At 38.7% G+C, this 26,392-nt stretch overlaps 1 protein-coding gene across 8 annotated transcripts in view; it reads left to right on the top strand.

Annotated features, from left to right (window-relative positions):
• Positions 1 to 26,392, top strand: part of NCKAP5 (NCK associated protein 5) — a 381,602-nt gene that overhangs the window by 198,173 nt on the left and 157,037 nt on the right. For all 8 annotated transcript variants that reach the window (XR_013183102.1, XM_077181707.1, XM_077181708.1 and 5 more), the window contains one exon: positions 8,158 to 8,291. Coding sequence is in view for 7 of the 8 variants with exons in the window: in XM_077181707.1 (XP_077037822.1) it covers positions 8,158 to 8,291 (134 nt within the window). In the remaining variant the exon portion in view is untranslated. The remainder of the gene's footprint in view (positions 1 to 8,157; positions 8,292 to 26,392) is intronic.

Below are 26,392 nucleotides of genomic sequence, written 5' to 3'. Positions count from 1 at the left end.
TTGTTGTTCATTGTAGAGGTAAGAAAAGCTTGAGGTTTACATCTGAAAGTCATGGGATACCTGTGTTAGTCTGAGATGAAGCTAAAGAGACAGATATGCCAGCAAAAAGACATTTCATAGTGGAAAATGCATGATTTGCTTCAAATTATTTAATTTTAGCTGGTTTCAAGGCATTTTTAGAAAATTCTGAAACAAATTATTTAATGTCAGTTAGATTTTCCTCTGGTTTTTTTGGGCAGCCTGTCACTTTTGGAGCAGAACGCTGTTCTCAAGAGCCATCATTTTTTCTTACTGGTATGAAAAAGCTAGAAGATACCAGACTAAAATTAGGATACTGCTTTTTTATACTATTTATATCTTACTGTTGCAAAGCTGTAGCAGGAATAAGTTTAAGAAAAATGGTTACATCATAAAATGATTGGGGGGAAAAGTAGAGATTTAATATAAACCAAGGCAATGTCTTTCTTAGCCTCTGTAGTACAAATCTGTCAGGTGAAAGGTGAAATGAAAAAATTAATTTTGACTGCAAAGCAGCCACAGAACCTCACCATTAACTTTCTTATATTGAAGAGACCTGGAAGTAAAGCTACTTCTCCTTCCATGAACCCTCCAAGTGTTTGTTATTGCTGTTTTCACTTCAGTGCTTCACTGTGCTTTAAATACACCTGTAACTTCATCCCTGGGAAGGCTTTGGATGCTTCAGTGTATTTGTCAGTATTCCCAGTGTAGCTGAAAAAGGTAATGAGGGACAAAGGCATATTGACTGCCACTGTTGGAAAGCCCTGCCTCCAATAGCTGATTAATTTAATCAGTCTTTCTTCAGTAAAATAATTCAGTTTTAAGCAGCCCGTAAAAGTTGAAATAAGCACAATAAGCAGTGCACTTCTTTTCTCCCCATTCTATGGGGGAATGTTTTTTCATGCTGACAAAGTCCACTACAAGGAATGCTGCAATGTTCTGCAAAGTTGTTTGTCAGTGCCTGGGTTTATTTTTGCAGAGAAGTATTGATTACAGAATGAGAAACATTTGGTTTAACAGGGATCGATGAGTGGCAAACAAAGGACACTGAAGTTTGACTCATTTTAATTTGAGCAAAAATACAGTACCCAGTGCAATTCGTGATGAAATAAAAAATGGTACATGCTCTCTGGTTTTTAATCACATTTCTTTCCTGTCATTTGTGAGTGAGATAGGTTCAAACAGGGGACTGTAATAGCCTGTGTGCTGGATTTGGGACCAGGTTGCACGTGAGGAGTTTGGGGGGAGAGCACTGGGCTTTGCAGGAGGGGGACAAGCAGGTCCACCTGCCTCTGGAGAGGGAGGAAAATCTCACCAAAGGGATTCCACCCTCCTTCTGTGTAAGAGAGATGAGGGAGAACCACCTTGATCTGCTTGATTTGCAAGGCCCAAACACAAGCTCTTACAAAATACCTGTAACACAGGGAACATTTGTACTTCCCTTTCCCCAGCTGCTTGGGCCATGAGCAGCTGGGACTCAGGTGTATTTTGTGGCACTTGAACAAATACCATTTGATCACCAGGCATTTTGTTGGGAGAATTAAAGATTCATTGCATCAGAAAGAATGAGTTACTTTGTTAAACCAACTGGGAGACCAAGTTGCAAATCCCAGTTTCTATTTCAATTAATATTTCATAACTGATTATTGAAAAATGGAACTGCTTCACCATTCCTCTCTCATCTCTTGTCCCAGGCTGTTCTATGGCTCCTGCCTGCAGCAGTCTTTCAAAAGGGCATACAAGGGTGATAAAATAGTGGGATTGAATACTTTGAATGTGCACATTTATTCATAAGAGTATTGGCATTGACTTTGCTAGAAAAACTAATTTTAGTGTGCTTCTAGTAGCTGCTATTTGTTTGCTTCATTCAGTTGTCTTTGTTGTCTACTCTGTGTCTACATTCTCTCTGGCTCGTGGGATGTTGTGTTGTAAACCAGGCTATGAGTCTGTTAAATTATGACTTTTATGGCAAGGTATCAGAGAAACAGCATCAGAAAATGCATTAAAAATAAATACATAAAAACTCAGTTTGGGTTTGCAACGACTTAATTGTACTTCAAACTGTAAACCAAAAAATATTTTAATCTTTTCTTCCCATCATTTAAATTCATTGCAAAGTATCTGTTTGAAATCAATATTAATTACACAGAAATTGTGACCCTCTTTAGCAAATGCTTTAAAGTAGTTGTTAAAAATTTAATGTGAAGGTTATTAGCCTGATTTTGGGCAACATTAAGCCTGTGCTAAATATTGTCATGTAGACTTTTTTTGACGAAATATTGGTCCCATGTTTGCATAATTAGCAGCACCATAGTAAGCCCTTTCTTATGATGCACAGAGGAAGCAAAGAACAAATTCAAGACCAGAGGATTCTTATTTCTACTTAATCAGTAGCTCTTTCCCCTACTTATAGTATAACCTTAACGATAAGATTTCATGTGTGCCCCTTTTAAGACATTTTTGATATTTGAACTAATCAGTCAGGTTATATCTAGCTGTTCTGAAGAGCTGCTTTTCATAAGAGCCAAGGATAAGCTAAACAGAAGGAGGAGAAAGCAGTTCCTAATGGAAGTGTTGGGCTGTCCCTGATGGATTGCAATGCCCTGTACAGCCTGCATGGTGTGTGTGGTACCCCACACCTCTAATTCTTCACTTGCAGTCATCTTGACACACAGACACATTTTCCTTTAACTTATAGATAAAATTATTGATTATGATGGTATGATTTTTTTATGTGAAAGATAAATTAACAGCTTAAAAAAGAAAATGCTCTGATGTGGTAGGCTGACCTTAGCCTTGGTTCAGCTTTGCTTCTGCTTCCCATCCTCAGCAGGACATAGGGTGCAAAAAATTACAAAAATGTTTGTACACCAAGATAAAGTCAAGGAGATGAAGAATTAAAAATCTGCTTGAGTTACTAAAATGCTTGACCCTAATGAGGAGAAATCACCAAGTACTTCTCTGAGAAGTATTTTCATGAAGTTGGTCCTGCCATTCTGATGAGGCATTTGATGAATTTACCTGCAGTAACAGGTAAAGGAGGTAAAACTCCAAGTCCCTGACTTGGAAGGCTTTAGTGTCATCCATGTCTAGGTTTAAAGTTAACAATGAAATAGCCCTGAAATGAAAAAGAGGTAAGACATCAGCATTTCTGTGCCAAACCCTGCTGTGCCCCACATTCCCTCTGTGTGCTGGTGTCAGGCTGTTCAGAAGCAAAGGACCTGTTGTGCATCCCTCAGCCCACAGCACCATGTGCATGTCTGCCTTCCAGGCTGCCACCTGCCCCATCCACACTCACAGTTCCTCCCTCTCCACACCAGACATTTGCACTTTGGTAGAACGTGGAAGAGCCGGGTGCTGCCTTTTGTGGCACATCCCAGGGTAATTAAGGGAGACGCAAATGGTTGAGCTCCTCTTGGCAGACACTTGTAGCTGCACAGGGGTAGTCCTTAGACTGTGAGCACAGCTATTAACCAGTGACTCTGAGAATAAATGGTGCCTCTTGGTCTCTTCATGGAGTGCTGAGGAACAAATCCCATTTTTCTGTCAAACACACGCGTTCCTTCCAATCTAGTTATAAATAGTTCTCACGTGTTTTGTTTTGATCGCGAGTAGCTCAGATTGGATTCCTTCCTTAACTTTTAGAAGATGACTTAACATGAGGTGCATGTCCCTGCCTGGGTGAGGAATGAAACATTTTGACACGAACATTTCCACAGCTACACAAGAAGGATAACTTGCTGAAGTGCAGGCTCAGGAGCATAATGAGCAGCCCCTGAAACTTTGTTCAGTGCTAAAATATTCCGGTACTTGCACGAAAGTATCAGTAGAGTTTGCTAACACTGTCTTTCACTCTAGTTTGTTCACATGAATTTTTTGCCTGTTTGGAAGGTTATCAGGAATTTGACTGGGTGGTGTGATGAAAGTCAGGCTCTCTGGGGAGGCTGAAAAGGGGAAGCAAGAATCAAGTAAAGGTTATGTTTCTAAGAAGGGAAGGGTACAGCTGTGCTGCAGAAGGCAATGAGGGGAAGCAGGGAAAAATAGTTTGAGCAGAGCTTGTGGAAAGAAGAATCTGCAATTAAAGAGATAGGGGCAAGTGGGAATATATAACTTCATTGGAAGATGGAAATGATTTTTCTAGTGTTAAAATGAACTGAAGCATTTCACATGACACTTTTTTTATTCAACCTTTTCTTCACATAGCATGCTAATTCTATTTCTTTCTATTAAACTTATATTCACTATAAAACCTTTAACCAGTTCTGTTTATTTCTTCTCTCACACCTTTTTTTTTTGCACAGGAATAAAGTGGGGTTAGCACAGAGGAGCCTATGAAGTTTATTATGTCAGCACAAAATTCCTGCAAAGTTCAGGGATATTTTTTCTTCTTCCAGGAGACAAAAAAAATCTAAAAAATCTCTTTTTAATCCTGGCCTTTCTGTATGTTAGGCTCACTTCTCTCTTCTGACACTTCATTATGGATTTTCTGAGTTTGAATAAAAATCTAGTTCTCTTTTCTGGTGGATAAGGTCACTACTGCTGGGAGCTACTTTCTGTGTGTAGTATACTTTAGTGTTTTGTGTCCTGCAGACTGAAAACTTCCCAAGTGTGGGTGGTCTCTTGCGCCTTTTTCTCCCCACTTCACAGTATTTACTGTCTGTGATCTGGCTGAAAGCAGATCTGCTTTCTGCCTGCAAGAAATGGCAGAAGTGCTACAAGGTTGCCAATGAATTCCTGTGAAGAATCCTGGCAGTGAGGGCTGATGGTGTTGTTGCTGTGCAGGTGTCCTGTGGGCAAGTCTTGGCCCCATTCATGCAGGAGGGTTTTGGTAGCTAGGAAGAGAACTCAGGGTTTCAGGGCCATAGGTCAGTGCTGTTGTTTCTGGTCTCATTGCCCTGTGACTAGTTTGTTGTTCATCCCTAAACCTGAAAGGAGCAGGAGTTCTGTACAGCAACAGTATGTGCTCATATAACTAATAATGTGTTGTAATTCTTGCCCATGAGGTGGCTGAATTGGAACTGGACGTTTAGCTCATTCCAAAAGTTCCTATTGTTTAGGGATTTCATTCCTGAGATGTTGTTGTTCTTGGAATGCACATGTGTTGCTCGTTTAAAAGTACTTTTCTTCAGGTAATTCCTACATTCTTTCTTCTTAAGAAAAAAGTCCCCATGTGGATTTGCTGATCTCTTTGTGTAGGATGTGTGTTATCACACACCCTTCCCCATGTGAATAGAAGGAATAAATGGCAGCAACAGCATTCTCTGACCTATCAGCAAGAAGTAAATGAAACTTAGAAATAGCTTGTACAGCTCTTTGACCTGTAGGGAGAAGTTTGGGTTTGTGAATCTGTGCTGTCTATGCAGTTCTCTTCCAGAAGGTGAGGGTTTGTGATGAGCAGGAGCGTGGCTGTAGGTACAGCACAGACCTTCTGCAGGACAGAGCAGGAGACTCATCTGCTTTTTAGAGTCTCACTTTTTGTCTGTCCTCCCTGTGGAGATCTGGCTTTGTACATCATGTGGGAAGATTTATTTGGGGACCAGAGCATGGTCAGAATAGCAGACATGCAGAGGTAGTTGCTGTGTAGGTACATACTTTGTGGTAATTGGGAGTGGGGAAGGCCCAGCCTCATCCCCAGCCTCATCTGTAAACCATGTAAAACATGGTTTTACAGCTGTGAAAGGCAGGAGAACAGCATTGACAGCAATGAGCCATGGAGTGCCCAGGGGCACTGACCAACCACCAAAGGGAACAGAGGGCCCACAGGTGCAGTGCATCAACAGGAGGGCTGTAAAATGTTGGGCTAAAGAACAAGAAGGGCAGATGCTTGAAGCTTTTTGATGTGGTATGGTGTTACTCTGTTTGGGTGAATGCCTAAAGCCTTCTGAAACTGTACGATGATGCTCTGTGTATCATTGCTGTCTTGACTGTGGCCTGTGCTGTGACATTGCTGTATGTATAAAATCATTGTGGCTGATAAGATCCTTGTGATGCTGACTAAGCCTTGAAGGTGTGGCTGAATCTCTGGTTTGCAGTCCACTGTGGTAGTTTAGCTTTACAGTGTCAGGTTTCTCAGGCACAGCCTTGGGTCAGCTTGGCCACTCAGGTGTTCATAGTAGCACCTGAGTTTCCTGCTAGGTGGCTTCTCAGTTCCTGAAGGAGCAGCTGCATATTTGGTTTTAAGCATAGTTTCTGTAGACACCAGTATCTTCTGAAAGCTTTTCTTAAGTCCTAGGTGGTAGTTCTATATTTCTTTTATGTCATTTTCCTTGTTACCCACTGATTTGGGTGGTCCTAGATGCCCCTTTAGCAGCAGTGAGACTTCCCTACGAGAGAAGATGCTGACAGCATTCAGCAAGAGTTCCTGGAGCAGGATCATTTTGAAGTTGGCATTGATGGGATCTAAGCTGGAGCAATACTGACTGCTGTGAATATTCCTCCCAGATCATTAACCTGAGTTATCCTCTGTGAGCCAAGTGCTGTCTTCTGCCTGGTGCTGAACTCTCTGCTCTTTCTCCTGTGGCAGAAACTGAGGATTACTCAGCACCTGGCAGGACGTGGCTATGTAACACTAAGGACAGTGATTAGATAATTCAGTTAGAACAATGTATTTATTTGCCAGTAATTTGTTTCTTCTTGTGCAGTTTTCCATTTTCCAGGCATTACATATGGCCAACCAGACAGAACCTCTCTGTTCTCTGAGTAATTCCCCCTATTTTTTCACAAGCATATAGATATTTCATTTAAACCTTTGCAGCCTCCCTTTGTGGCATCTGCTTATTTATCACTGTCTTTAAGATCCGTTTTCCACTTGGCAATGTTCATATTTTTGGTCCCCTGGTTACTGCTATTGTAAATTATTATCCAGTAAGATTTATAGCTGTGAGATTTGTACAAATAGCCTGTCTCTCCCATTTAATGGCTTCTCTCTAAGTTACCTCTGTTATTTACTAATGAAACTGTATGGTTAATTTTTATATACGCTTTAGCAGGTATGCCATGAAAATTGAGGTCAGACATGGAATTACATCAGGCTGTCTGACAGGCTGCAGATCTCGCTGCACCATAGGCACGAAGCAGATGGGTGGGGAACCCACTGTAGCTTTACAGTGACCTAAGCTGTTCCTGGACATGGGAACCCCACCACTGACAGAGAATAATGTAGTGCCACGTAAAATCCTTGGGGGTTTTATTGATTTGTTTTCTCATTTAAATTCACAAGGAGGAAATTTAATTTCGCTCCATTTCTGTTTAACAGGGGTCACATGGAAAAGCCTATAAATACATTTTTTTACATTGCAGTAACATTTTTAATAATTTTAGGTTAATTTTTATGCTCCTCTTAAATCATATTTAGCCACTATTGAATTAAGATTTTAAAATCTTTAGGTACCCTTTATATGATGATTTTTTTTTTGGTTTTTTGTTTTTGTTTTTTTTCTTTTAAAGGGTTAGGCCATGACATATGTAGATTTAGGATGGTGTGGGTTGGGTTTTTGGGTCCTGTGTTTTAAGAATTAGCAAAACCCATGTCCTACTTGCCTTTGAGAGCTGTTAGTAACATTAATGACACTTTTATCACTCTTGTATTGGTTTAATTTGTACTCAGATTTTAAAAACGTATTCATTATCGTAGTATTTCACTAAGTAAATTCAAATAAACTCTGTTCTGCTGATAGGGATCCTTCTCTCAGCCAAAACAAGAAAAGCAGTGGCTGCAGAATCAGGTTCATTTGCTCCTTGTGAGGTTGAAACATTCAGGGATGGGTGACAAGTTGACCTCTTGATTTGTTTCATTCTTCCTATGTCTGCATTCAAGAAAGATGGGTCACAGACCTCAAATATAATTTTTTTGTATTTATTTGGAATGGAAGTAAAGGAAAAACACTTTGAAGGAGAGGGTGGGTGTTTGTTTTTCAATATGATGACATCCATGAGTGAGCTGAGGAAGGGTAGCTCAGTGTGGTGGGATATTCTGAAAAAATTCTTCCCTCTGTAACTTTGCTGTGCAATAAAGATGGCACTGGATTCGTAGGGTGATTGTTTTGATTTTATGATGATTTTTACCAAATTAAATCTAATTTTTTTTCCTTAAAGTGTGGTTTGTGTAAAATTAACGAATAAATTTTTATGGCATTTCAGCGTGAGAAGCTGATACATGAGTTGGAGGAAGAAAGACATTTGAGGCTGGAGAGTGAGAAAAGGTTACGGGAGGTGACGCTGGAGTCGGAGCGGAGCAGAGCCCAGATGCGGGGGCTGCAGGAGCAGTTTTCCAGGTATGTACCACCAGGAAACTACATCCAAAAGATGGCAGAAACATCCTCTGGTGCAGGTGGTTTCTGCCTTTCTATGGTAGAAACATCCTTTTCCAGACCTGTTCATAACTCAAATGGATCTAATCTAAGGCAAAACCTGCTCTCCCTCAGAAATTCCATGAACATTACAGCCTCTTGGCTAAATGATTGTTGGAATACTTAAGAGGTTTATGCCCTCATTTTATGGGGTGGTGAAAATTTTCATTTCTAGGGATTTTGTGTTTGCTAGAATTCCCAATAATTTTCTAAGTGTAGGTCGTCACTTCTCAAGAAGTGCATGCCACTGGTAAGTCAGCATGTGGCTGTTTGTGTCTTGGAAGCAAGAATGGGTTTGATCAATCTGAATAAAGAGAGGAAGAAAAAGTAAAGCCTTTGGGCAAGCTCATCCTGCTTGGACCTGCTTCAAATCTTTTCCTGCATCTTCCTGGGCCAAAGCTTTGGGCTAGAACAGAGCTCCATTTACAAGAGAACCAGCTTAGAACAGAGATTAACACAAACCATTCGTATGATAATAGCAAGGATTTGAGTTATTTATTGTTTTCATGATGCATGATGAGATCTTGTACAGCCAATGGATTTTTTTTTTCATTGTTTTGGTCATGTGCACAGAAACAAAACAATCCAAAAAATCAAAAGAGACAATGGAATTTCATGTATATTTTCCATCAAGGCTGAATATTAACTCCTTCCCTTAGCACCAAAGTGTTAAAAGATCAAGTTCAGTTAATTAAGGTGAAAAAAACTTGGAGGGTTTTTTTTTATTATTGGTTAGGTTTCTTGGGGGTTTTAGAGTTTTCTGCTTTGGGCATTTTTTGTGGTTTTTTCCTTATTTCCTCGGTGTTTGTCATGCTGCTCCTCTGATTTGAATCTGGGTTTCTAGGCAACACTGCAAAAACCATTGACAGCATTAATAAAATTTGTTCTCCTCTGTTATTTTGTGTTTGGAAAAATTTGCATTAATTCTCTGCAGAATTCAAAAAAACTATTTCAAAAATCCTTAGTGTTCAGTTAATTCTGAAATCTCCATTAAAAATGCTAAGGATATTTCTTTTTTAGTTTTCTGTTTTTCCTCTTCATTGATCCTCGGTTTCAATTTTACTTATTCTGATGAGACTCCTGGAGTAATGTACACAAAATAAATCCACCCCATGAGTATTCTTGGTTAGAATATTTTGCTCTATAGTATATTAATCTTTGTTTAAGGAAGAATTTCCTGAGGTCTTGATTTTAGAACAGTATTATTGCTGCAATAGCTAGAAACCTGTGAAATTAACTTTGGAGGTGATGGACCCATGGTTAAGAAAAGAAGGGGTGAGGGAGAGCCAGTCTCCAGAGTGATGCTCCCAGTACCTTCATAAAATTTTAACTGATGCATATTCAGATCTTTTCAAGAGAGCTCGTCATTACTCCTGTGGAACTGCAGTGGTCTGATTCATTTCTACTGTGTTTCTGAAAAGAAAAACTATTTTATTAGTCAGGATCCCTGAAGTCCACTATCTTCAAATTAATCCATTCTTTTTCTTTCACTTCTATTTGCAGTTGAGCGTGCTTGGGTCTATCGAGAAGCAGAGGGACACAAGTTCTTAGAATTAAAGTTGTTTGTCTCTTTATGTCTGTCCCTCTGATTTAGATAAAGGTGAAGGCCCTCTAAATCAGCATTATGTTCTTTTTAAGGCTGTCTGCACATTGGCTAAACTGTTTGAAGGCAAACTTAAATATCATCTTTCATTAATGGCAGCTTGGTTAGCCATGTTATTCCAGTGAGGAAAACTCCTGCTGGCCTCATCAGGCTGTGGCTTTATTTTAGTGTAGGCCAGATACTAGGAAGAGAATATGTCACTTAAATATTTTGTTTTATTTTACAACATTTTATTATGATGAATTTTAAGGGTTATTTTTGCTGATTTTTAGTAGAATATTAAGATATTTGCTTACACAAACAGACTTTCTCTCTAAATGAGTCTATTTTTTCTTATCCTGTTTGAATAAACAGTGGAACTGGAAGCTGGATAATCTTGTGCTGCCTAGAGATTCTGTATTGTTTGAAGGATTTGCAACCTTTGCTTAATTTGAGCACAATTAAACAGGACAAGACAAATGATGATGGGAGGAAATGTTAAAGCCAAGTGAAGAAGATGACTAGAGAATAAAATATTTTGGACTCAAACATTCTGTCTTTCAGATGTGGATATGTAAGAACATATACTACAGCATAAATCTTTTAAGTATGTGTAATTCCTGAACTGAGAGGATTTACCTAGACATTTCTACATGTTTTCTACATATTTCTTTACATTTCAGACTATTTTCTTTGCATGATGGAAAGAATGAAATATAATAGTTGGTGGTAATCTGTAAGTTGACTTTTGTAATCAGGAGAGCAACACTCCCTATTCCTAAATGAAATTGTGGGGAAACTCTAATCTGTCATATGAGCATATGGTTTGAGATGGAGGACTTCAGAAGGTGAGGGGTTTCTTATTGAATGAAGTTTCTCTTGTTACCAAGTAAGCAATATTTCAGCCTAGTAGTTTGAAATAAATCGAAGTTCTCTTTCTTAACACCTGCATAAATCTGCCAGAGCCTTAATGTGACACAGTAGTTAGCTTGATAAATATGTGACACCTGCTGAAAGAGCTTTTAAACTGAAGTTTCTTTTCCAGAATTGTAACGTGTGTCCATGTAGTTTTAAATCTGCGTTTTAATTTTATTAGCAATGAAATATGTTTGAGGTGTGGAGAAGCCTTGCAGGAAAAATATTTAGTGCTCAAGTTGGGTTTTTACACTGTAGTTGGATGCTGTTATCTTTACATTGCCATAGTATAATCTCACCTTGAGTTGAAATACTTGATGTTTTCTTTCTTAAACCCACTGAGATCTGTTGCTTCGCTGCTGCTGTTAAATTCCATAAGGTTCTTTTTGGCATGGCATTGTACAGTTCTTAAATGCACAGAGATCTACCCTATAAAAAGAAATCAGCCTAGTTTCTTCCAAGACAGTGCCATGCAGTCTGAGTTTCCCATTTTTGTTGTTGTACACTGTGTCTCATTTACCTCCTTGTTGCTGGTTTCAGCTGTGCTTTTCCTGCTTTCAGCATTTTCCTGCAACAGTAGGAACAGAAATGCAGCAACTCTGCCCACAGCAGTAGGTGTGATTTATGGTATCATTGTAAAAAGCACACTAATAGACACAATATAAATTGATTGCATTTCCCTGCTGTACATCAGTAAGCAGTAGAACTTGTTGTCTGTGGAATGCATACAGTTCAGGTGACTAAACTGTGATTAAATGTTAGAGCAGTAAAAGTAGCTTTACTTAAGTTACTTTGATCACTATTTTGGTCTGAATGAAACAAGTTCAATAGACACTATTATAAAGTGTATTTGGAAACAGTAATTGAAGATCCCATTATCAAATCTTAAAATCCCTTTTGGGTAAATTTCAAAAACTATTTCAGTTAAAGTTGTGTTGTTTATTGGTACCAATGTCTGTGACTGGAAAATTGCCTCAGGCTTTAAGATGTTATTGGAAAAGTAGGAAATGATCCTTGTTTGATCTGCCAGGGCCCTGTGAATGGGATGAGTGCAATTCTCATTAGACTGTATATTCCCCTCCCTTTAGTATTGAGTGTAGGGTTAAGCCTGTTGCTTCTGACAAGGGAAAAATCACTGCTACAACATTTGGCATAAAAGAACAGCGTGGTTGTAGGTTTAGGCACATCCTTCATGTATTTTCCAATTATTGTAATTCCCCTAGCTCCACTCTGTCTTGTCAACAGGTGAGTGGGAATGATAACTGCTTTCCTTGCAGCTGTGATAAGGACATTTTTATGCATTGCATCAGCATGTTGATGTGGAGGCATCCCATTGTAATTTCCAGGATCTGGAGGTCACACCTGCTTTCACCTGTGTGCCCTTACTGCCATGGCTGGTAACCCACACCCAGCTGAGGCCGTGTCTGGGAAGTACACACCAGCTGAGCTCTTTGGTCACCTTGTCTAAAGTCAACCATTAATAACATTTGATTCTAATTTCTGGGGAGATTAAAATGCTCTCCTGGCAGCCATGGATGGCATTCCTTTGATTCTGTCATAGCAGGGGTGAGTAGGTGCTCTGTCCTTTTCTCGGAGGGAGATTACAGAGGAAGTTGTCTGCAATTCTCCTTTGTGTAGCTCTGCAGTGGCCTCCTGTCATTCTCCCTGCATGGCCTGTGTGTAGGGGTGTTGTACGAGAATTGGCCCAGAGATGGAGTCTGTATCAAGGGCTGACCTTGTCATCCTGCCCTGTGGTTTTAGGTACCACTGGATTTTATGAGCTGATGCTGTATGAAATGTCATGAGGAGGAGAACTGGTGAGTGAGTGTGACACACAAGTGAGTTCTCCATGTCTGGGGTGTCTCTCCTGTTCATCTTCTCCTGCCTTGCTGCCAGCTGCAGGATGGGCACTGTCAAACATGGGGAAGGCTGGCCCTGAGTGGCTGCCAGGTGCCCACCCAGCCACTCCCTCACTCACTGTCTTCAAGAGAGCTGGGGGAGAAAAGAACAGCAAAAAAGAACAGGAGCTCACTCACCAGTTACCATGAAGGGGAAAGATTTGACTTGTTAAAGATTAATTTAATTTATTGCTAATTAGATATAGTGTAGGGTAGCAATAAACAATGACAAAACTAAAAACATTTATTCCCACCCATACCTTCTTCCCAGGTACACCTTCATTCCTTCACTCTTGGCTCTTCCACCTGAGCAGCAGGGTGGGTGTCAGGGTTGTGGGGGAAGCTGCTGAGCTCCACAAGCCTCAGGACATGGTGTGCATGCTGCTTTGCTGGGGCTCTGACCTACTGCTTATTGAAGGTATTGATCTTACATTCTGATTAGAATTGACAGAGTTAAAGAATGAAGTTTCTTTTAGATTAACACTGTTGGAGTGATTACATTAGAATTTTTATTTATGTGCATCTACAACACTTAGGTACATATTTCATCTGTAACAGTTACTCAGAACTGTCAAGAACCATTCTAAGATCCAGGAGCTTTTGTGTGAATAGTTTTCATCTAACAGAAAATAAAGGAATGGCTTTACTAAACTTGTGAAACTAAGCCCAAAGAGGAGACTGTCTGAAGCTTTTATGGAGTTTGACCCCATCAGTTTCTGGGCTGCTTTGTACTAAATATGCTGGTTTCCTGTTGTTTTACCAACAAAATGTAAAATGAAAATTTTGTCATTTTTGATACTAGACCCATTTTTTTCCACTCTTTAGTTCAGTGTATGAATATTTAGTTCAGTGTATGACGGTTTTGAAAGTACATGCACTTGAGAAATACCTTCAATGAGTGTGGTGGCTCAGTTTTCTTCAAAAACAAAGTTGTCATTCTCATATTAGAAACCATCAGGTTGAAATAATACTTTCATACTGAAACTGAGAAAGAACAAAAGCAATGAGCTCAGAGTGACTGCAGAGAGCAACTGAAGAACCAGGGTAAACCTGAAACACAGAACTCCTGCCAGGACCAGAAATTGTAGCAGATTTTATTGCCTGCAGTATATTGACTCGTGTAGCACTTTGAGAGAGCAAAGGATTGCTTTGCTCCAGGTGTGATTCAAGATGCACAGGAAGGGACCTGCAGTTCTCCATTTTCTGTGGACTCTGAAGGCACTGAGGCTACATGAAGAGCCAGCCCTGTTTCAGTACCCAGTGCACTGGTGAATCATGTGTGGTATTTCCTGACAGCCCTTAGCTGCTGAAAGCTTCTTGCATGGGACCAGGGAAATTGGTAATTTTATCTTCCAGAGGCAAAAGCACGGTGATCTGTGTGCTCAGGAAATCCTGTGTCTGGCTTGTGTTTGTCTGTGTGCTCACTAGATGCATCATGCTTATGTTTCTGCAAGTTTGCATCTATTGCCTTTTACTGATTTCTCAGACATGAAATAATATTCTGCTTCCTGCTTCATTGGGATAGAAGTCTTCAAGTGTAGTTTATTAATGTAAAAATCAGATCCATCTTTCTGAACCTGAACATGGGAAATTCCCTACTTTAGACTGTGTACCTTTGTCTTTTGAAAAATAACTACATTTCATAATACCTGTATAGCAAAGAATATTAAAGAGGAAATGGAGGAAATACCAAACAGTGTGGTGATAAAAACCTTAAATCGTTACAGTGAAATAATATTATGGAGAGTCACCTTTGAAACCTTGTTGTCATTTACCTTTTTGAACCCAGCAATTCAAAGAAATCTCTGTAAATAGAAATTATGTCCCCATAAATTGATTAGATTTAAACTAGGTAAGAGCAGGTGAGAAAAAAGGCCAGCAAAGAACAAATGTTCTCTTAGGCTCTGTCATGGATGACTGCTAAAATAAAAGGCTGTTTGTTTTTTTTAAAGCATCAGTCTGGTTTGAGCTACAGGATTGTCCAGCAGAGTTTCTTCTTACACCAACCCAGTAATACCATGTCTCTCTGCCTTCTTGTCCTACCCTTTTGTGTTGTACAATGGCACTTTTTATTAATGATCCCTTCCTGATATGGAGGTTATGGAACAGTTTTCAAACCTCCATTGCACAGTCTGGGGTCTTTCCTATGCTCTATGTGGACACATGAGATGTCCACACTTTGATTTCTGTGTCCACACTTTGATTTCTTCAAAGTGAGTATTGGCCCTGGAGAGTCAGAAAGACACACACATTTAAAATCAATATCAATAAGACTGATCCTCTGATTTCATGATTAGCTTTAATTGCTACCCAAACAACATGGATTCATCCCATTTTAGATCACTGATCCTCTCAGACTTGTGGTTTCTTTTGTCAAAGGATTGAAAACCCATGCTCAATGTGAAATTTGCAGATTATAGACTGTTCCTCTTTACTAATGGATCAGAGAGAAATGTGAGTTCATGATCACAGTTTTTATGGTTGTTTTCCTGCTCGATGCTTGTGGTGGCTTGTTTTAGTAATTTTTCTGCACTATAAAACTTGTAAACTGTAAATGTAACATTAATGGGCAGTGGTGTGCATTCAGATTGATGGTGGTAGGCACAGAGCAAATTAAACCATGAGTGAATAATATGATTAAAAAGCTGACATAAAGTCAAATGATCTTCATAGTTATACTTCTCTTTTATGAACATGATTGGAATCTTCAAAGGTTCATTGGTTGACTGAGTCTATGTTTTACCATTACAGTTTTACATCAAACTAAACCAGGGAGCCTACATTCCCATTTTAATTGCAAGCAGATAAAAATCTGATCCTGAAAAGTGCTCATCCTTTTTAAGATTCTGGGGTGACTTCTGTGATTCTGATCTAGTGGGTGGCATCCCCTGTCCATGATGGGGGAGCTGGGAGTAGGTGATTTCTGAAGTCCTGTCCAACCCAAACCATTCTGACCCAAGCCATTCTATGATTCATCTCTCATTAAGGGCAGAAGGAAAAGTGTGTTCCAAGCACTTTTGGGAGTTTAGTACCTTAAATAGTTGTTTAGTACATTAAATAGTAGAAAGATACCAATTTGTGGGAAAGAGGAGAAGATCATGAAATCCTGACTGTTGTCTCTCTGAGTAGAGTAATAGAGGAACACTTAGTTTTGTCTCAATTTGTAGCCAGGTTTTGGAGTATATATGAGGCAGGGAGGAGAAAAGGCCTTTCACAAAAGTACTCTAAAGGAAAGTGGTACAAGAACAGTACAGGAAAATGGGCACAAAGGTGTCCCTGTCTGGATACCACCTGTTGTAGCCAAGGTGGGCTCTTTGGACTGGGACTTCTGCTCTCCTCAGCAAGAAACTTCTGTGGAATCACATCTTTACCACAGTTTGCATAGCTGGCTTTCTAATGCTGGTAAAGAGCTGGTCCTTGAATGTGACCAATACATAATCTGCAAATATAATCAGTTTTTCATCCTGCTCTGCGTAACCTTTTAAGTATCTCCACTAAGTAATGAAAATAGAATTATTTATCTGCCTGACTTGAGGTGGTAATGCATTTTTTCAACCTAGTAGCAATTCGTAGTCTGCATAGATTGGATTGTTTCACAGGAGAATTATTATGGTAATTTTAATTTTATCTTAGAACTTGTAATTATTCCACAGTATTGTTCTAATGTAACAGGTTGTGCAGCAGTTCATTTGTTTTTAAGTGCTCAAATTTGGACAGGGCAACTTAAAAATTTAGTTTTAATCTTATTCTTTTACCAAAACATTTTGGGTCTGTTTGCCTCTGTGCACACATTTCAATTATCATTATTAAAGGTTGCAGTGACTATAGTTAGAGCTGAAAAGATATTGTGCTAGATGCAGACTCTTGTGGAGTTTTGCTTCTCAGGGTATATGATAAACATTAAGAGAACAGGATGGAATTTTTTTCCTTATATTTATTGGTTTATAGACCTAGTTCTTCTAATTATTCATGCCTTACTCTGATACTACATTTTCATGGTTACTCTACAAGTCTGTCCTCAGGGATTTATCTCCTGAATGCATAAGGAGTTTGTTTCAGCTGCACGGATGTTGCTTGTTCATTTTCTTGACATATATCATATAGAGGAGAAAATGGGATTTGAAAAAGAAAAGATGCATTGTTTTAGTCCATCAGTATCAGCAAGGACAGCTGTGAGGTCCCTCCTTTGATTCTCCCAGATTTAGATCTACACTTAGTAGAGGGAATGTCCCTGGGAAAGAAACAGGCAAGAATGAAACACTGAGGGACAAATTGAACAGTTTTAAGTCATCTGACATGATTCAAACTATTCAAACAATTAAGGAAGATTGGTGGACCAGATCCCCACGAGCTCCTGAAAGGTGCCAGGTAATTGCACCAAAAATGTAACAATGAGAGTAAGGTATGTCTGGCTTGTGGCAAAAAGGCATCTCAGTAATTACTGTGGGCTTTGCCTGTAAAACAGTTAATTGCTACCATCTTGATCATTTTTGCAGTATCATTAATCATCCTCAACTTACATAACTAATATTGCTATAACTCCTAACTCTACAGGGATTCTGTCACCATTTAGTAACAATAACTGTCTTCTATTTCAGATAGCTTCTATTGTAGAGCATTGCCAAAAATCTTAATGTGATTATCTTTGGTCATAATGTGTGCTTCAGTTTGCAGATACTGTAAGCAAATGTAGATTGATTTGAATGATTGTTTCAGTTTAATGTGGCTTTAATTCTGTGTGTAGTGCCCGCCCCATAATCTCAAATTTTACCAATTGGGCACTACTCTACCCTTCAGTCAAGCTGTGTGTTAAGTATCATTAATTAAATATGTATTTCAGAAAACATCCATCTTCTAATCATGCAGTGTAATAACTACAGATAGGTTATCCTGAAAACATTGTCAAAAGGATGTCAGTAGAATATTGTATTGCATCAAACAATGAGCTCCTCTTGTGACAACCAGATAATTAGGGATATGCTGCAAAAGGATGCAGAGAAACTGCAAATCCAGTTCAGAACAAGTCACATTGTAGAAAACACTTTTAGTTCTTTAGGATGTTGTTGCATACTCTTGGTTTACGTTTTACCTTAGAGAAGATTTTTCTTTTGCTTCATTTTGTTCCATGATAATTGAATCCCAGTTCAATTGCTTTCTAGGAAGATAAGGGATTTTACTCTTCTTGGTTCTCACCACCACTCCAGATAGGAAGGAAGTGGCATGCAAGGGAAGAGCTGCATTTGTCATGAGAAAAGGGGTTAGGTGGAGATGTGGGATCATGAGACTTAATACTGCAAGGAACAGGGATTTCTGTAGTCTTGTTTGGCACAGGAGGTTGTGCTGCATTTTAGAACTTGACATACCTTTTTCTGCAAGTGTTTCTGTTCTTCAATATCTGTGGGATTTAATTGTCCATTTTTCCATGTCAGTACATAGCAGAGAAAGGTGTGCATCATGCCAAAACTGGAAATCCAAGCCAGTTGTGTGTTTTCAACTGAGCCTTCATTCTCTAGGAGTACAGATTAGATTATTAAACTGTAGTATCAGTGTCTGCAAGCTGCAGTCTATTAATTGAATGAATGTGGCACAAGTCGAGACACTGCCTCATCTGATCAGAAGGAAACTGAAAATTTTCCTGTCTTTAGCTGTAAGTTTCATCCTTCCTCCTAAAGCCTTTTTGTAGGCACTGAGTTGATTATGCTTTTATTGCTGTGCACTGTCTTCATCTGGAAGATTCCTTCCAGTTTGTGTCTACTAACCATGAGAAAGCTGATCCTTTATAGGTCACATATTGATTATAAGCAAGTAACAATGCCCTTGTGTATATTGCTCTTTACTGGAAAAATCAGTAACAAAACAAAGTTCTGACCAACACTACTACTTTAGGAAAGGCAGGTAAAGGCAGAGCAAGGTAATCAGTAGATTAAAAAGCCAGGGACTTGATTGATTTAATTACAGTCAATATTACAGCACATCAAAGTGAGTTTGTGTTAAAAGTGGTCTGCAGTGGAGATCCCTCCCATTGGCTTGTTGAGTGCAAATGTATCTCATCTTATGAATTCTGTTAAAGGCAAAGTATTTCTTTATCTTCTCAAGTTCTCCAAATGTGTGCTGCTGCTATGCTTTTATTCTCAAACTGTGCAGAGAAAAACCACAGAACAATCCAGCTGTCAGTGTCTTCCTTAAGAGGCAAATGTCTCTCAAATTCTATTCTTACTTCATAGTCCTGGCTGTTCACTGAGAAAAGAGCTTCTTTTGTCTAAGCCTAGGCAGTAGTGTATAGTGGGAGGGTCTCTTATATTGGTGTGAATTTACTGTAGAATGTTAAAAAAATGCTGATTTTCAAACATTTGGATTTGTTTCCGAAATATTTGTTGACAATTTTAGTGTGTACTGGGGAGAATAATGGGTCACTGGTTTCACTAGTTTTGTACTTGAGTGTCCTTGTGAAAATATTTAAAATAGTCTGGGTTTCATTCAGCTGAAATTTGTAGCATTGCAAAATAATGAATGATATTTTCCTGTTCTAGACTTGCCTGTGTTTCACTTTGAGCCCTGTGCTGCATATTTTGTGACATATTTAGTGTTTATTGCAGTGCTATATGTGTATTCTCAAGCAGTGTGTAATAGTACAATTATACTGGCAACTGCAGTGTGGAACACAGGCACCAAGATCCATTGTAGTGCTGGCAGGATGAGAAATGTCAATTGAGGCTGTCATAAGAGGTTTCCTAATCCTGCTGAAATAAAGAGTGAGATTCTTTCTGAATCATTGCCATCTGGAGTATATGAAAATTTGAAATAACCTTTTATCATAAGGTTGGCACATGCTATAGAACAGTATTGGCATTGATGGAGTCCTAATGAAATGAAATACTTTGCTATGAGAAAAATTCACTGCTTCATTATTTTGTCTAGGTTCTTCAAGCCCTCCCCCCCCTCCATTTATGAAGGTTATTGAGTAGTTAATAATGTTTTGAATCTAAAAGATACAGTCTCTGTTTACAATAATCTGGCATTTTAATGTGGATATTAATCTAGTTACAAATACAAACCAACGTGCCTGTGGTGGAGAACAATTTGTAATTCATACTATAACCAGGTAATTTAGTTCACTTTCTGTATTTTCTTGACTTGCTCTACTTATTTGATAGGTGTTTGTTGCCCAGAAATTTTTGGGCCTAAATTAGGTCAAGAAGCTTTACCTTGTCAGGAACAATTGTGGCACATACTCCTTCCATGGTGTCTCCATGCCTACTGTAGAATATTTGTGTCCAGCTGTTGCACACCTGTTCTGTACTGAGCTCTTCCTATTTGTAGCACATATAAATACTGCTCAGTTTCTGCTCTTCTATCAGGTTCTTTTTACAAATATATACTGACTAACACCCAGCAGAGTTTCTGAATGGCCATTTTTCTAATTCTTGCATTCAGAACAATCTGATATTTGCTGAGTTTGTGCTGTTTGGGCATGCTCTTGTGATTAGTCCTGTTTCTGGTTAAATGTACTGATGCAGTGTTGGAATCTTGGAAGCTTCTTCTTGAATCTTTGGTCTGTGCCTTGATTCTCATTTTGAAGGGTTAATCATCATGTTGTTCAGAGAACTAGATGATGGTCCCCCTCACTGTTCAGATTAAACAGTATAAAATCTGAGAGTTAGTGCTGGATTTAGAACATGAAGGATTAGGACTGTTTAACTAATTCCTTTGAGGATGTGATTTCATTCTGATGCTTAAGTTGAAGTGGGCCAGTGGTTTTTTTATCCCATAAATATAGTAGATAAGAATATATTTTATTTTAAGCATCTTGTTTAGTCTCTGTATATTCTTATGTAATTCTAACCGAAATTTGTGTCTGCAGTATTGAGATTAATTTAATGCTTAAAGAGTGCCAGCCAATTCTTGTGCTAGTTCTGCTTATTTCTGCTGCAGAGACAAATAACCCAAAACATTGCTGGTTATTCTGTAAATTATATTGCTCTTGATTTCATAAATGCATTGGGATTAAATTTTAAAAAAACATATGAGTATCATCTTTTATTTCCTAATGTTTTGTATTCAAAATTTTAGTTAAACCTCTAAATGTATCTGCTGTTGTGTGTACATACCAGCAATGGTAATGCAAGTAATACACAAGAGTACATTTTAGTTATTCTGAGCGTTTACTTGATTCACCTGCTTTGTTATAATTTTCCAAGACAAGTGCAGGTTTTACAGTTAGCTAATAGCCTGTGAAGCTGCAGAGATAAATTAAAAAAGAAAAACAACACTCCTTCTCCCACCAAAATATTTCAGGGTAAGTCCAGATTGGGGTGGTAGCTGATGTGTGAGTGTTCATTGAGTGACACAGCACAGAACTGGTGTCTGCATCAGTGTATCCTCCATTCCCTGCTCCCCCAAGGAATATTCCCTGGACTGCAGGGAGCTCCTCAGTGCAGGGCTGCTGCTCAGGATTGACACCAGCTCCCTGGTTGTTTGGGCTGCAGCACTGCTTGGGGTGAAGAGGATGCAGATCCTGCAGAAATGACACTCAAAGCATGTTGGGAAGAGAAGCAGTGCTTTCAAGGAGAGATAATCTCACTGTCTGAAATTTAAAATCTACATTTGAAAAAATTTCATAAATGGTAATAATCGCTTCCTTGCCCTCCTGGTTCGTGGAAATAGAGATTTGTAAAGGTTGGTTGTGTTTTGTGTTGCAGAAGCTGATACAAGTGTAATAAACAATATGATCTAATAATTCAGAATACTCGTAGCTTAAAATTTTTTGTTTCTGACCTGAAGGAATATTTGTGTAAGCATGTTTCACTCTATTTTTCTGTTCCTAAATCAGTTGGCTTTAAAAGAAGATTATGAAAATGATTCAAAATCTCTTGGGATTTGTTTCTCTGTTGTCTTCTAAATGAAAATAGTGACGTTTCACAGCTAAACAACAGATAAATTCTGAACAATTCACTAACTACTATTGCTGTGAAATTATATATGGAATTAAGAAATAGGATGGGAAATATTTAAACAGTGAAAGAAAACCTTGATAACTGAAAATCTGGTCCATCTACCAGGTGAAAAAAAATGCACAAATGAAAAGACAGAAATGAACTCTAAACAGATGTCGAGTCTTTCACAGACAGATTGCATTTAATGGAAGCTATAAAAATGTTTCAAGTGGCTACTGACCCCATTATTTCTAACCCCATGCTCAGTGGCTGATCATCAGACCTGATGTCTTTGAGAGTAGTTGTACATGGATGCTTACATAAAATCTGCCTTGTGGACCTCTGGGGTAACCCAGCATGTGTTTTGGTGTTGTGTTCCTAATGATGAGTGGGTAACAAAAAAACACAGTCCACCTGAATCTGGTGTGACTAATCAAAATTGTGCAGTTATGGTATGGAATGGGATCTGTGGGCAGAGACAGTGATTATAGCACAGAAAGTGTGTGCCTTTGCTCTGACCCAGCCAACTCACTCCTATTGAAATAGATCCACAGCAGCCAGTGCTGAGGAACTGAGCGGGGAAAGGAACAGCTCCTTTTGTCTTGTCTCCCTCTCCAGAATCAAGAATGGTAAATTCAGGTAACTTGTGCTTAGTGAGGAAGGAAATACTGCAGTGCTTCTTGTCAGGAATTTTAAATGATATTTTAAAAAGCACATTTGGAATATTTATTACAGGATTTTTGGGTTTCTGAGGGTTCTTTTAGATTTGAGGTGTTCAGAACGGGCAGAAGTGCTTCCTCAGGAGTTTTACAACAAAACTAAATTCCCCAGTAGGATGTGGGTAGAAACAGCTCCTCTCCTTTGAGAAAATAACCTCATAAACAGGCCACCTGATAAATCTGTGTGTTTATTTTTGAGGGGGAGTGGCAGAACAGAAGGCTTCATTTTGCCACCTTTTTTATGAGTGGAGTGCAAGGTTGAGAGGGAAAAGTCTTGATTTCATTACAGCATTGACTGGGGGCCTCCCTTGCGTGGGTTTGTGATGCAGGAGGTGTCCCTGGGGCCTCACCAGCAGCTGCTCTGGGTAGCTGAGAGCCAAATAACCCAATTTCTGAGATGAGGATTTCAGTCACCTTCTTCATGCATCCTGTGGAGGCAGCCAAAGAAACTACTAGTGAAGGAAACCAAATTTATTTGTCATACATTTATGTACATTTTTATACATGAGACTTCTCATCTGTAGAATTCACAATGTTTTGCAAGGTAAATCCTTTTTTTTTTTCAGTAAAGAAATGTCACACCTGAGACAAAAGATCCCAATCTTGACTCTGATGGACTTCATAAGGTGTGTAATAGGATTGAGTTCTTCATCAGGCATTGCCTGAAAAAGAAAGGGAAGTAGCAGTTGATCAAGCCTATTAAGCAGCATTGAATTAATATTAAAAATACTAAAAAGTATTAAAACTGAACATGAAAAATGGGGTAAATAGGAGAGAACACTGTCGGATGTCAGGAAAATGTTTTTCTATCTGAATTTCCAAGCTCCATGGTCTAACCACCAGTATGCTACTGATTATACAAGACCTTTTACAAATAATTTTCTAAAGACCCTAAATTGAAAAATACCTGACACATATTTCCAAAGGTGCCTGTCCACTGAAGTTTTAAGTCAGCACCGGTTTTCTCACCAATCAAGAAGATGAAAGCTCTGCTTACCTGGTCTAAGTCTGCACGCTTCCAAATCGGATTAAGAACCTTTGGAGAGCGGAAAAAAAAATCAATCCACTGTGTAAGTTTGGGTTTCAAAATTCAATGTGGCATAGATGATGCTATGTCAATAAACAACTTGCAGGTCCAGTACAGAATATTACTCACTGCAAGCACGTTCTGATTGAGTTCTTTAAAGCTGATTTAAAAGGTTTATTGTATTAAATACTGCAACAGAGATACCTCGCTTCCTGATAAACAGAGTAATGGCAGATCATATCTTTTTAATTTATGAACACAGTAAATTATTATAAATGTCATTAATTTGCTCTGATGTATTTTTGCAAAGAGGGAAAAAAAGGATATGAAAAAAAGGAGTTGAAGAACAGGAATATTAATGAAAGGTGGGGGCAGGAATAACGCTTCTTGTCACATGTCTGGCTTTCCTGTTTGGGGTTTAAGAAAGTCTGGCTATTAGGATGTGGATTAGTGGAAGATTCATTCTTCTTCCTGATGTAGGTCAGACACTGGCTAACATGTGGTGAAGAAAAAGCCTGATTTCCCCAGCAGCAAGTGGGAACAGGAGCTCTGCTGACTTTGGAACAGAGCACCAGACAGAATGAGTGGCTCTGATGTCCCGTGTGCTAATGGAACAGATTTGAAATGTATGAGTAATGAAGGCTTCATGCAGAAGAGTCTCTGCTCAGTGTGGGGCCACGTTGATGCTTTTTTAGAAAGCAGCTCAGTTGCTGAGTAGCCCTTTGTGAGAAGTCATTTGTCCAAGTCAGAAAAAGGAACCGGCAATGTTCCGGAACGTGCCACAGAGGAGTGTGCCCAGCAGAGCCTACTCACTGGAGCCTGACTTTAATTTCATGCTAAGAGAGGCTGTTTGCAGGTATTGCATCTTTCTGGAGAAACTTTTCTTATTGATTGTCTTAAGTCTGAGAGAATTTAAGATGAATGATACGGTAAAGTTCATAAAGCTGATTATATACTGAAAGAGTTCATACTTGTGTGCAATCAATTTTAAGGGGTCTTTAGACCCCTTTTGGAGACCATGGAATGTTGGTCAGAGGAGCTGTTCCTTCTTTGTGTTTTATGTGAAATCTCATAATTTTTCATGCCATGGAAAGCACATAACTCTGATATGTAGCAATGTGTGATTTATGCAAGCCACAAATTAAATTTACCCATGATTTAGATACTTTTATTATAATAATTTTTTATATTTATCATGGGCTAGTTCCACTGCAGCAAAAGTGTTCTGACAGCTTTCTTAATCTCATTTGCAAGTTGTGATAATGCTATTGTTGACTTAAAAACTGTTATCCAAGTTTTACTCATCTTCTGTCTTTCCTTCCTCACCATTTTAGTTCAACTTTTAAAATTTTCATAATTTACAAACTTGTCATGGTAATGACTTCTGAGAACTGACTGCATATAGACCACATCTGTCTCATGTGCATCTCAGACTGGATCTTTGAAGGTTTGTCTTCTTTAGAGACAAATTTACAGTTGTCATTAACCATCTATCTTATAATTTTAAGGTGTTTTTGCTCTTAGAGTTATATTTACATTTTTTAGAGTTTTTGCTGCTCAATTACAAATTGCTCTATTAAGGACTAGCATTTAGAACAAAGAAGAAAGGGAGAGCATAGCTGTAAACAGTTGGAGGAAAACCTTGCTCATAAACCCAGTATTAGGTATCTTTCGTCTTCTTTCTTTTTTAATTTCTAGTTTCCACTGTCTGAGTTTCTCAGTTTAGTCATCATAGGAGGAGAATAGAATTGCAGAATTCTTTTTGTGCAGTTAAGTCCCTGAGTTTTTAAGCTTTGATATCAAGAAAGACACTTGGTGTATAGGATGAGACAGTGCACAGGTTTTTAAAATGTATGGAAGGATTACTAGAAAGTGAGAAGTTCTTGATACAGTGCAGTGCTATCTCTGTAAAAAGCAGAAAATCTGTTGGTTTGGAATTTTTGTATTTTTCAAGCAGGTTAAATTTCCAGCCCCAGTATACCATAAGTCTTGAATTGCAATACTAATTGAAACTATTCAGGGTCAGATATGAAGTCATCATTATTATTTTACTTCTTTGGCTTCTCTAGCACCTTTTGGATGGATGCCTCATGAAAAAGACATAAATAGATTAATTAAGAAAAAAAGTATGATTTTAAAGTAGTGGATTGCATGTTATCAGTTTGTTAATCAAATTTGTTGGGCATTGATGTTGCAAAAGCAATGACTTAAATATCTTTGAAGACTCCTTGTGGGCATCTCTTATTGTAGAACATTATGTCCATGAAATAGAAGTGTTCTCATTTGCAGGTGATACACCTGGCTGTGTCTGTTGGAGCTCCAGTGGGCTCCCATGGCATGTAATTCCTAAGAGGTGGCTGGAAAATGTGTGCATGCTGCAATGGAGTTACATCCATTGAGGTGAACTGAGTGCCTTTGTTGTGCATAACTGCAGGCTTTCCTCTTGTCAGCTCTTCTTTCAGATTTCAAAATTATGCTGGCTGATATCATTTTAAGGAAGTTCACAGTGGAAATTTTAGTAATGGGAGTATTGATTATATGTTCAAAGCATGACACTTGGAATCGGATCTTTAATTCATTTCTAAGGAAAGATTATATCTGCCCCCTGTGGGCATTTTAGTAACTAATCTGGATAAATCAAATTTTTTCTGCTGGGTGTAATTAATTTTTAGGCCAATCTAATGTTTTGTAGGCTGCTTGTTTTCTGTAGATCAGTTCGATTGCAGTGAGCTGTGAACTGCAGAATTTCCTTCTGGTTACATCAGCCAAATGAAGACATCCATCCGTCTATCTATCCATCCATCTATCTATCTGTCTGTCTATCTATCTATCTATCTAATGTTTGTATTTTCCTGGTGATCACACCAGGAATGTTTTCCACACATTTTTGTGAACACTTGTCTCTTTATCCTCCTGTCAGTCTATTCCCAGTACTCTGGGAGAAAAGATTGA

This window comes from Agelaius phoeniceus, chromosome 7 (genome assembly GCF_051311805.1).
Source record: "Agelaius phoeniceus isolate bAgePho1 chromosome 7, bAgePho1.hap1, whole genome shotgun sequence".
Taxonomy (NCBI): Eukaryota; Metazoa; Chordata; class Aves; order Passeriformes; family Icteridae; genus Agelaius; species Agelaius phoeniceus.
Note: the sequence above shows the minus strand (reverse complement) of the source record. Positions and strands in the feature narration are given on the sequence as shown.